Source organism: Nannospalax galili, unplaced genomic scaffold (assembly GCF_000622305.1).
Source record: "Nannospalax galili isolate Female #2095 unplaced genomic scaffold, S.galili_v1.0 scaffold879, whole genome shotgun sequence".
In the NCBI taxonomy this organism is placed as follows: domain Eukaryota; kingdom Metazoa; phylum Chordata; class Mammalia; order Rodentia; family Spalacidae; genus Nannospalax; species Nannospalax galili.
Genome location: NW_008346261.1, coordinates 3,650,337 through 3,663,084, shown reverse-complemented (window position 1 = coordinate 3,663,084; position 12,748 = coordinate 3,650,337). Strand labels below are relative to the sequence as shown.

The window sequence follows — 12,748 nt, the reverse complement described above, 5'->3', positions numbered from 1 at the left end:
GTGCTGGAGATCCACACTTCAATCTTCACACTTACATGACAAGTGATTTATTCACTGAGTCATTCTCTAGTCTCCTCATTTCGTTTTATTTATTTATTTTTGTTTTTAAACTATTTTATTTATTATTTTTACTTTTATTTATTTATTTATTATTTATTTATTTATTTATTTATTGTGTATGCGTGTATTGCCTGCATGTAGGTAAGTGCACCTGTGTTGTGCAATGCCCACAGAAATATTTTATTAGCATCGCTTTCTTTAGGAAGTAACATGATTACATTGAAACACTGTATATAGGTGGAGAACCTGGAAGGGAAGTAAGTGGCAAATTCACATCGTGAGAACAGTGACCAACGTCATATTATTACTGAAGCTTGGTAGTGTAGTTTTGTCAGTAACAATATTCAAAAATTACAGTAGGCATAAGAATTTTGAATTTGCCTACTAAGATCTAGTTGCATATTTTTTGTTTGAGAATTATATCACTTTAGTTATTACAGAGCTATTTCATTTTTTTAACTTCCTAGACTGTGACTTTTATTTCTACAAGTTCAATTAAAGCATAAGTGAAGGCACACTGGGGCTGTAGAAGAATAATAGAAAAATAATGGAAAATCTCTTGGTGCCTGGTAATAGGAGAGGTCCCACAGAAGGCCTGGATACCCAGGACCACATGTGGAGGGAACACCACAGCTGGGCCTCAGGGGAGGAGGGAGGTTCGTTCCAGAGAATCAGTCCTCCCAAGACCAGAATCTACAAATAACAGAAGCCTCCCCTGCCCCCAGTGTAAGAGGCAAAACCTTCCCTTGCACTACCTGGGACCTCAGCAAAAGGAACTTTCGGAAATGTATTCACTCAGAGAAGATTGAAACTGCTGCCTAATATATTTTTATTTTTTTATGTGATGAGTGTTTTGCCTGCATGAATATAGGTGCACCACGTGTGCAATGCCCACAGAGGCCAGAAGAGGGTGTCGGATCTCCTGGAACTGTAGTTACAGACAATTGTTAGCCTCCACGTGGATGTTGGGAATTGAACCTTGAGCCTCTGGAAGAACAGCAAGTGTTCTTTTTTTTTTTTTGGTACAGGGTCTCGTTGTAACTCTAGCTGGCCTGGAACTCACTATGTAGACCAGGCTGGCCTTGAACTCACAGAGATCTGCCTGTTTCGGCCTCCCAAGTGCTGGGATTAAAGGCATGAGCCACCATGCCTGGTCAAAGAGCAGCAAGTGTTCTTAACTGCTGAGTCATCTCTCCAGTCCCTTGTCTTTTTGTTTTTGTTTTTGTTTTTGTTTTTGTTTTTGTTTTTGAGTCAGCCCCAGTTGACCTGGAACTTGCTGTGTAGACCAGGCTGGCCTCAATCTCACAGAATTCTCTCTGCCTCTGCCTTTAAAGAGCTGGGATTAAAGGTGTGCGCCACCATGCCTGGATCTCTAGTGTAGACCAGGCTGGCCTCAATCTCACAGAATTCTCTCTGCCTCTGCCTTCAAAGAGCTGGGATTAAAGGTGTGCGCCACCATGCCTGGCTTAAATTTATTCTTAAAAGATATATAAGACATGAAAATAATGAGAAGAAATGTGGTAAAGTACTTGAGATATCTATCTATCTATCTATCTATCTATCTATCTATCTATCTATCTATCTATCTATCTATCCATCTATCATCTATCTATTATCTATCTATCACATATCTATTATTTATCTATATAATAGATGGGGCTGGAGAGATGGCTTAGCAATTAAGAGCACTGGCTGCTCTTGCAGAGGATCCAGGTTCAGCTCCCAGACCACCTGGTGACTAACAGCCGCCCATAACTCCAATTCCAGAGGATCCGATACCCTCTTCTGATCTCTGCATTACACAACATACATGCAAGCAATACACTCATACGCATAAAATAAAAGTAATAAATACTAAGATCTATATATCTGATGGAACTCTCTGTATACATCCACAAAGTGGGGAGAACTTTGTGTGTAGAGAGTGTGTTTTCCAGTAATTACTAGCAGTCTGCCAACCTCATTTGTGTACTCCTCTCTGCTTTCTTTTTTAGAGGGCAGGTACTAGGGTTGAACATAGTGCCTTGTGCATTCAAGGCAAGCTTTCTATCACTGGGCTATATCCTCAGCACCTCTTACTTTTTATTTTGAAACAGAGTCTCACTAAGTTTCCCAGGATGGCGGTGAATTCACTCCATAACCCAGGCTGGCGGTGAATTCACTCCATAGCCCAGGCTGGCCTTAAACTTGCAATCCTTCTGATTCAGTCCCCTGAGTAGCTAGAACTGCTTCAACAGGCATGGTCTGTTTTCCCCTTTCACAGAGTATTTTAAGGCAAGGCCAAGACATCTGATCTTTCATAAAACCTTCAGTGTACCTCTCTGACTGACAAAGGCATATAGGACTGGATAGTAGTTATAATCTTATTAGGAATAAAGTCCATAAGACAAAAAAGGGCACTATTGGCATTTCAGGAGTGAGTGATCAAGTGGGATGGTTATAGTTGGGGTGTAGGTCAGACGGGACGGTTATGGTTGGGGTGTAGGTCAGGGGTCACAGCTTTCTCAGACAGTCCAAACCATGCCACTTAAACTGCTGCCCACCCTCTTTAATCTTGATGACAAGGTAGCTTGAGGTCAAAGACAAAAGTATACTGCCCTCCACTGGGGCTTCTCTGACACGTCTCGGGAAGTGTCTGCCCTGCTCCTGCCCAGCTCATAGCTTCCTGCCCTGGAGTGCTGCCATAAGCCCACCCGAATCCAATCATGTATCACTTCCCACTGATGAGCTTGAAGGGTTCTCAGTTGCCCATGAGAATATTTCTTAAATGCTCTTATCCTGAGAGTTAGAAAACCACAGAGTAAACAGAAACATCTCCCTGGAGTATCACTTTTACACATGTGCTTGAGGATAAATGTGAATGTTATATAAAGATGAACATGACAATATTTTGGATATTGTAACATCTCATAGATAATTTCAGAGATAACTCTGTTTTATATGTGCCACCAGATCATCATATTTTAATTTTAAAATGTTTTTAAAGATTGCTTAGGATGTTATGTATATCATAGAAAATTTGCTTAACATTTAAATATACAATATGAGGGTTTAGGAAAATTTGTGTTTGTCCCTCACAAAGTTATACCCACAGAAGGTTTATGGCAAGAAACACACATCATTAGAGAAACATATATGTAGAAAAATATAAGCAACATGAATCATCCTAGCCTTACTACTCCAACATCATCTGCTCACCCTTTCCCACATTTATGTCTGACTTTGTGCCTGACATTTTCTTCTAACACACACCTCTCTTCCTTCAGCAATGAGCCTTATGTACCCATCAAGCTCCTGGCATGAAGAAGTATCTGTTTATCTGAAATCATTAGTCTTGATCCTTAGTCATCCGCTCATGATCGATGTACACAGGTGAATGGGTTTGTGGTCCTGAGTGTCTTCTCTTGTATTTGTCCATTCATGAATCAATTCAGGCAGATGCGTGAAAGCTGTGTTTCACAAGGTGGTATGTTACATGCGGCAGATAGGAAGAAGAATCAGAAATAAACCCTTGCACAAGGACAGTGTGGTCCTGAGTGGGGAAGTTTACTTTTGATGAGATGTAGGATGTGGGAGATAAATCAGCAAGAGCTTGGGAATGCATTTATCCTCCTGGGATGCTTTCCCAAGCCACACCACGGAATGATGTGACCAATTCAATTTTGACCCTCTAAAGAAAAATGTCTGCATTTTCTTGATGTTTTGTTTTGCATGATCTCACCCCAGGCCCATGGGTATGGCCCCATGGAACCACAGAACACTACATGGGTGTCAGAGTTTGTCCTCTTAGGGTTCTCACAGGCACCAGAGATCCAGAAATCCCTGTTACTGGTGTTCCTGTTTGTCTATGTCACCTCTGTGGTGGGAAACCTCCTTATCATGGTCACAGTGACTTTTGACCCTAAGCTTGTTATGGCTATGTATTTTCTGCTGCAAAACCTGGCAGTCATAGACCTGTGCTATCTCACAGCCACCTGCCCAAAGATGCTGGTGGACTTCTTTCATGAGACCAAGACCATCTCCTACCAGGGATGCATGACACAGATCTTCTTCCACTTCTTGGGAGGTGGGACAGTCTTCTTCCTCTCAGTGATGGCCTATGACCACTACATAGCCATCTCCCAGCCCCTCCACTATGTCACCATCATGAACACCAGACTGTGCGGGGCTGGTGGTGGCTGCCTGGGTAGGGGACTTTACCCATTCCATTATCCAGCTGGTTCTGTTGCTCCCATTGCCTTATTGTGGTCCCAATGTCCTGGATAACTTCTACTGTGATGTGCTCCAAGTACCGAGACTGGCTTGCATGGAAACCTCCCTCCTGGAGTTCCTCATGATCTCCAACAGTGGCATGTTGGTTCTCATCTGGTTCCTTTTCCTTCTCATCTCTTACACTGTCATTCTGGTGATGCTGAGAGCCCACTCAGGGCAGGCAAGGAGGAAGGCGGCTTCCACCTGCATCACACACATCATCATGGTGTCTGATCTTCATTCCCTGCATCTATATCTACTCCAGGCCCTTCACTCCCTTTCCCCTGGACAAGGCTGTGTCCATCAGCTACACGGTCTTGACCCCCATGCTGAACCCCATGATCTATACCCTCAGGAACCAGGAGATGCAGGTAACCATGAAGAGATTAGCAAAGTGCTTAGTGATTTCCAGGAAGGATGAGCATTAAATAGAATGACTTTAAATGGCAAATCTCTCTGAAATCATGAGAAGCCTTATAAAGAATAAAACAAATCATGACTAAGGAGAAAACTCAGTCAGTAAAGTGCTTGTCTTGCAAACATGAGGACCTGAATTTGATTCCTAGAACCCACATAAAAGAAACCCAGGCATGGTGGTGCCCTGTTGTAATCCTAAAGCTGGAGAGGTGGATATAGTAGGACCCTATAGCTGACCAGCCAGCTAGCCTACTTGGTGAATTCTAGGCCAGTGAGAGACTCTGTCTCAAAAAAGTGGAGAGTACCTGAGGAACGATTCCCAAGGTTGCTCTCTGGCTTCCACATGGACACACACACACATTCACACACACACATGCACCCCAATAATGTTGCTTTTTAAAAATAATTTATTTAAAACTATGTGTATGAGTGTTCTGTCTACATGTATGTAAGTATACCAAATGCATACAATGCCCTCAGGGCTCCAGATCCTCTGGAACTGGACTTATCGCTGGTTGTTAGCCGCCATGTGGGTGCTGGAAACGGAGCCTGGGTCTTCTGCAAGAGCATCCAATGCTCTAAATACTGAGCCATGTCTCCAGCCTCTACAGTAATATTTCTTGATGATCTACTCCTGTGTTCTGTATTAGACACATCCACAATTTTATCTCATTTTTTCTCACATTAAAATTTTGTAAATAAGAAAACTCAGAACATAGTGTGATTTGCTCAAAGATGAAAGCAGTTGAATGGTAGAGCGTGGCTCCATTCACTCTAAGTTTAGAGGTATGAATTTGCACCCTGGAATAAGAGTTCCTAGAAGACTGGGGCTCCTGCAACATTCCTCCAAAATTCTCCCAGTCAAGACATTTAGCAAGAAGAAAAACAAAGGGAAAAGAATGTGAGTGCTTTGTGTGTGTTAGGGTCGGGGAGAAAATCCTGTGGCGCCTCTTCAATGGAATTCTCAGTTGGCCTGCACTGGGTCATACTGTCACCTCAGTCTGTAGAGTGAAATGGAAAGGCAAATGTCTAGCCTTTTCTGCCAGGAAAATGAGGCTTGGGATTGGTAAACAACAGTGTCTGCCATGTCGGTATAAGCCTCTGGTGTCAGGAAGAGACATGGTTGGCTTGACATAAAAAGTCCTGACAGTGAGGAGAAAGTTTGACCATGAAGAGGGGTCCTATAATCAAATGCCTGATGAAGCCAACATGTAACACGGCCAGTTGAGAGGATGGAGTGAAGCCTAAGGTGAGTTGTAGAATGCTTACCCCAGCCAAGGAAAAGCCTCACTCCTTGACCTCATTTTCACACTAATATAGAACTCTTAAATGTAAGCCCCAACAGATCAGTCAAAAGGATTTATTATTACTATTATTAAGACAGGATCTCATATATCCCAGGCTGGCCTTGAACTCACTATGTACCTGAGGATGACCTTGAAATTCTGATCCTCCTACCTCTTATCTCCCAGTTACTGAATTATGGGCATGTACCACCATGCCCTATTTGTGAAGGGCTGGGGATAAAACCTGGGCTTCCTGGATGCTAGGTAATCACTCTACTGCTGAACTGCATCCCCAGCCCAGAAGAATTCTTCCTTCCTTCCTTCCTTCCTTCCTTCCTTCCTTCCTTCCTTCCTTCCTTCCTTCCTTCCTTCCTTCTTCTCTCTCTCTCTCTCTCTCTCTCTCTTTCTTTCTTTCTTTATTCCTTTTTTTTTTGAGACAGTGTCTCCCTGTAGCCCCAGCTGGCCTGGAACTCGCTATGTAGTCCAGGCTGGCCTTGATTTCACAGAGATCCATCTGTCTCTGTCTCCTAAGTGCTGGGATTAAAGATGTGTACCACCATGTCAGGCCCCAGAGAAAAAAATTCTTTGGAGATATTAAAAAGCCCCAGAAAGTTCGAGGACTTCATTCCAAATTGTGTTTCATGGAGCTCATCTGACCTGATGAGCCAGGGAGACTTACATGTGTGTGAGCCCTACTGGTGCACACAGACCTTCAGTAAGTATTTGAGAGGTTCATCTTTAAATATTGTTTAGCCACTGACCACCACCAGACAGATTAAAACTTCCACCATAAAAAACAGTAAAGCAAAATAAAGGAAAAAACTTAAAAAAGGAACTTCAAGAAACCAACTATAATTCAAGGAAAAGAATACAACATTTAAAAAATTAATTTAACTTTTTATTTTGAAACAACTGTGGTTGAAACTGTAAGAAATAATAAAGATCTTTTAACTGTAAATTTTGTCCAATTTCCTTCCATGGGACTTGCGACACACTGAATGTTTGTTTCTCCCCAATTCATGTGTTGAAACCTAATTAAAATATGATGTTTTGAGGGTGTAAAGTCTTTGGCAGGGGAATCAGGACACCTATTCTGAATAGTACCAGTTCCCTTATAAAAGAGGCCCTAGCAAGCCCCCTCCCTCCACCACGTGAAAACACAGGGGTAAAGTCTGTAAACCAGGAAGCTGACTTCCATGAGACCCAAATCACTTAGCACCTGGACCTCAGACTTCATCCAGCCACCAGAACTGTGAGGATTACATGGATGTTCTGTGTAAGTGCTCCAGCCCATGGTGTGCTGTAGGCCAGACCAACAGATGCAACAAAACCATTGTGTAGTATCCATAGCTCAGTAACACTGATACAGCCAACACATGGGACAGAAAGCTATTTAAAAAACTATCATTAACACACATTCATGAACAAAGATTAGAATGCTACTTTAGACGTGTATAGTTAGAAGGTGAGACGAATTCTTCGCAATTAGAAGTATGGTTTGTAGAACATTGTATTTTTCTCAGATGACTAGAGCGGCATCTTCAGTTTTATGAGATTTCCACACAGGCTGATTCATACTCTCCTCATGGGCAGGTGTGATCTTCCCTTTCTTTCCCTTGGGTCTTGAGAGAAATGTCCTAGCTATCACATAGTTTTTACATTATACTAAGTATACAATGCCATTATTTCCAACCCCTCATAATGAGAACATACAGGATTTCCTGCATAATTCTTGTATTAGAGCAATAATTCAGGGGACCAGCAAACTGCCTCAGCAGGGAAAGGCACTTGTCACCACCTGACAACCTGAACTTGAATCTTGGAACCCACATGGGGAAGAAGACATCAACTCCTCCAGGTTGTCCTCTGATCTCTATACACCTACTGTGGCACACATGTTCCACTAAATAAATGTAATAAAGTTTTTAAAAAGAAAGTAACAATTCAAATGCAAAGAATGCCAGTACTTTATAGATGGTGTGAATAGAATTGACGATGGTGGTGAATCTACCATGGCTGTCTGGTTGTCAAGGGCAAGATTTATAGAGTTTTAAGGTTATGGTATACAATTCCTCATCTATTATATCTCCTAAGTAAATATCAACTCAGTTTTAAAAAAAGAGAAGAAAGAAATCTAACCAGTTAGCTTTGCAGTTAGTATCTCTGTCACCTAAGAGCTAATTGCTATGACCATGACAGAACTGTGCTTTGTGTTGTTGAGTAAGTCAGTGGTTCCCAGTGTCTGGTCCCTGGAACAGGTGCATTGGTATCAGCTGTGAACTTTCTACAAACACAGATTCTTGATCTTGCCGTAGACCTACCCAGTGGGAAAGGCTGGGTTGGACACAACAATCTGCGTGACAGCAAGCCCTCCGAGTAATTCTCTAAGAATCACAAAACAGCTTCTAAATCTCCCAGTCTGTCTCTGTTGAAGACTCTCTTGTTCTTTTGGCTCTTGAACAGAAAGCCCTATATCACAGGACTCTTTAAAATGCTCAATGTTTTTGGTATTTTGGCCCCCCAAGGAAGACCTCTTAAAAAGTCTTGTGTTTTGAGACCCACAGAAACTTTTTAATAAGTCCCGTTGCTGCCTTGGTCCCAGAGGTAATGAGCCCAGCTCTGCTTCCTGAGCCCTGTCCAAAAGGTTTCCCCCTAGAATATTCCCTGTTCTTCTAAGGTCCCACACGGCAGTCCACTAAAGGGAAACCTGAAGCTACAGCAAGATCTAAACCATGAAGTCCCATGCCGGGCTGAAAAGGGGTGTACTCTCCTGCACACGGTCAGCTGTTGGAAGGACCTTGCAGACATCTGCAAACGAGTGATACAAACTTGATGGGAGTCAGCCTAGTGTGTGAGGAGAGACTGGAGGTACAGCAGGGGTGGGGGAAGGGATTGTTGAAAACAGGTGCCCCAGGTTACATGTGAAACCAGCTAAGCATAGAATTGACCCTATGATTTAGAGGAAGGGTGTTGAGAGCAAAAGTTGTTTGAGCAACTACTAAATCAGAGTTGCTGTCATAGATTCTATTATTGAATTTGCAACTTGATTAAGGAGGTAACAGGAAAGAATCATCAGTGCTATAACAGAGATGCTCCGTGTGGGAGATCCAGGGAAAGGAGTCATAGAAAAGGTGGTATCTGAGTGGTTCCAGGTTGAATTCCTAACCAAAGTTATTTAAGGAAACAGGATTTTAACAAAGGATACAGATATATTTAAATAGATGGTATATGTAGAAACTATAAATTCCTTAGATAGCAATCGGTTCTTGGGTGACAGTGATCCTAATTACAAAGGTATATGGAGGTGACTGTTATAGCCTTTCATGGAATGCTGAGAGGGAGCTGCATACACACATGACAGTGTTGTTCAGTGCTAACTGTATGCTCCGAACATTTAGTTTTGGACTTGGAGTTTTAAGCTGTGGGCACTAGACTGTCATGCAATTTAATGACAGAAAGGAGCATGGTTGGTTCCCCTTGAAGGTCTCATGGGGCAGCTGGTTGTACGGAGGACAGGACCGGAAGATAACGGTCTCTTGTCACTAGCAGACTGCAGGAAGCCAGAAGAGAGAGAATGGGGGAGACAGAGAGAACAGGGGTCAAGGAGCCTGTACTCTGTCCTCACTCTGTCACTACATCTTCATCTGACTTTCCTTTTCTGCCAATATTTCCTAAACCTTGACGTTTCCTGCCTTCACCTGTTCTTTGATCCTGTTTCTCTTCCTTATAATCTTCGTTTGCTTCACCTGCTCCTATGTCTTTTCAATTAACTCTTTTCTCTTCTTTGGGTTTTGTAACATCTAATAAGATCAGTCTTCTTCTAGAAGAGCTCTGAGTGTCCTTCCCACAATGACCATCGTCCATCTCTTGATTTCACGAACCTCTCAACTCCAACTCCCTCCTGCCTGCACACATGTCCTGTGGTATCTGTCCTGGTAAGGGATGCCCACATTGGTACTGGGAAGAAAATGGAGAGTTCAGGTCTCCAGATGTGTCCAGTGATTCTTGGACATGACACTGCACATCTTGTAACTACTCACCCACCCTGCCATCAGAACAATAGAATCCCATTAAATGCTGCCTATTACCAGGCTGGGCACTACCGGGAACAAATGGATTGTGAATTTCAGACCAGTGTCCCCAGATTCTTGTGACTGGATTGTAGAGGAAATGCTCAGGCCATGAAAAGATGGTTGACACTGTAATATACTAAATGCTGGGTGAAAAGTCATACAAAAATGCAAAGACTAGGTAAGGAGGATGACTGTTGACTAGGACACCCAGGGGACAGTGACAGCTTATTAGGGCCTTCAGATGTGCCCCTCTGAAATGACCAATGTGTCCACAGAAAGTCCAGTAAAAAAGTTTTTTGAGACAGGGTCTCTGGCTGCTCAGGCTGGCCTCTTATTCCTCACGTAGCAGAAGGTGACCTTGAACTCCTGATTCTCTTGTGTCAATCTCCCAATGGGTTTTAGGCTTGTACCACTAAATTTTGCTAAGAACCCCCCCCCTTTTTAAAAACTACCTTACAGATGGAGAAACTGAGATTTTATCAAAATAAATGAGTTATTCCTGGTCAACTCTCAAGCAAAATAAAGACCTGAAATTTTCTTCAGAGTTCCTTTCTCTGCAAGTCTTCCCGTCACTACAGCACCCTTGGAAAGGCAGATTGCTGTTCTTCTGGAAAGCTACAAGACATCTCATCAGCACTTGGAAGTCTGAGGTGAGAAGACCTTGAATTTGAGGACTGCCTGTGCTATGTAGTGAGATCCTCTCTCACACAGATAGACAAACAAAACAAAATGAAATCAGTATTGCTTGAATGTGCAGTCCAGGAGCCATTTGTCAACTCTGCAGAGTCAGGGCAGCAGGTGGCATGACAGTCTTCACATGGACCCAAACTACTCAGTCTAAGAGCAAGGAGTCACTTCATGCACCTCTGCCTGTTATCCATTGTTGTTAAGTGTATGGAGAAGTCATCATGGACCAAGAAAACCTCACAGGGGTGTCAGAATTTGTCTTGCTGGGGCTCTCACAGACTCAAGAGCTCCAGATTTTCTTGTTCTTGGTGTTCTTGTTTGTCTACACCACTACTGTTGTGGGAAACCTCCTCATCATAGTCACAGTGACCTCAGATTCCAGGTTCCACATACCCATGTATTTTCTGCTTCGCAATCTGGCTGTCTTAGACCTCTGCTTCTCCTCAGTCACCTGCCCAAAGATGCTGGTGGACTTCTTTCATGAGACCAAGACCATTTCCTACCAGGGATGCATGACACAGATCTTCTTCTTCCACTTCTTAGGAGGTGGGATAGTCTTCTTCCTCTCAGTGATGGCCTATGACCGCTACATAGCCATCTCCCGGCCCCTCCACTATGTCACCATCATGAACACCAGACTGTGTGTCGGGCTGGTGGTGGCTGCCTGGGTAGGGGGCTTTATCCATTCCGTTGTCCAGATGGTTCTGATGCTCCCATTACTTTATTGTGGTCCCAATGTCTTGGATAACTTCTACTGTGATGTGCCTCAAATGTTGAGGCTGGCCTGCATGGATACCTCCCTCCTGGAGTTCCTCATGATCTCCAACAGTGGCATGTTGGTTCTCATCTGGTTCCTTTTCCTTCTCATCTCTTACACTGTCATCCTGGTGATGCTGAGAGCCCACTCAGGGCAGGCAAGGAGGAAGGCGGCTTCCACCTGCATCACACACATCATCATGGTGTCTATGATCTTCATTCCCTGCATCTATATCTACTCCAGGCCCTTCACTCCCTTTCCCCTGGACAAGGCTATGTCCATCAGCTACACAGTCTTGACCCCCATGCTGAACCCCATGATCTACACCCTCAGGAACCAGGAGATGCAGCTAACCATGAAGAGATTAGCAAAGCGCTTAGTGATTTCCAAGAAGGATGAGCATTAAATAGGATGACTTTAAATGGCAAATCTCTCTGAACTTGTGTTATCCCAGGTTAGAAATGTAGAAAAGTCCTTATAAAGTAAAATAAACCAGATTACACTAAGAATTCTTTGAGGAATATTTATTTTTATGTTATGGGTATGAGTGTTTTGCCTGCATATATGTTGAGTGCATCTGTAACATGCAATGCCCACAGAGGCCAGAAAAGGGTGTCAGAGCCTCTGGAACTGGAATTGTGAACGGTTGTTAGCTACCATGTGGGTGCTGGGAACCAAATCCAGATCCTCTGCAAGAGCAGTCAGTGCTCTAAACTCCCGAGTCATCTCTCTAGGCCCTATACTCAGTTCTTGGTGACCTATACCTGTGTCAGGTACTGTGTTAGGGACTTTCAACACACCTCATTCATTCTCATAAAAGTGATAGTGAATATATTGTTATTATATTAGACAGTTTTACAAATGAGAAAACTCAAAGCATAGAGACTTGCTCAAAGGTGAAAACAAGTGAGTGACAGAATGTGGTTCCACTGAGTCCAACTTTAGGGGCACCAAGTATGGATTCCCACCCTGGAGTGAGAGTGCCTGGAGGGCAGGCCATGCAACGTTCCCTGGAGATTCTCACAGTACCTTGAACTGAACCTAATATAGACAGGCATTTCTCCTTTTTCCCTACATCCTGGTCTTTTCCTCTTTGTCAGAATCTACCTTTTATTCTGGCTTTTTCTTTGTATTGTTGCTTTCTGTGTCTCCTTGAGGGTGCATATCATTTTTTTTGTAAATTTTTATTGAATTTTTGTGTATTTCATGCAGAACAT

The 12,748-nt window shown here is 43.0% G+C and overlaps 1 protein-coding gene and 1 pseudogene across 1 annotated transcript; both read left to right on the top strand.

Annotated features, from left to right (window-relative positions):
• The first annotated feature begins 3,804 nt into the window (after positions 1-3,804).
• On the top strand, positions 3,805-4,739 carry LOC103741809 (annotated as a pseudogene).
• Positions 4,740-10,995: 6,256 nt separating this feature from the next.
• Positions 10,996-11,937, top strand: LOC103741808 (olfactory receptor 4D1-like). Its single transcript, XM_008842724.1, has one exon. It carries the CDS (start codon positions 10,996-10,998, stop codon positions 11,935-11,937), a length of 942 nt encoding a protein of 313 aa, XP_008840946.1.
• Positions 11,938-12,748: the final 811 nt, after the last annotated feature.

Coding starts and splice junctions, on each gene's coding strand:
- LOC103741808 (XM_008842724.1), top strand. CDS start 10,996: ATGGACCAAGAAAACCTCACAGGGGTGTCAGAATTTGTCTTGCTGGGG.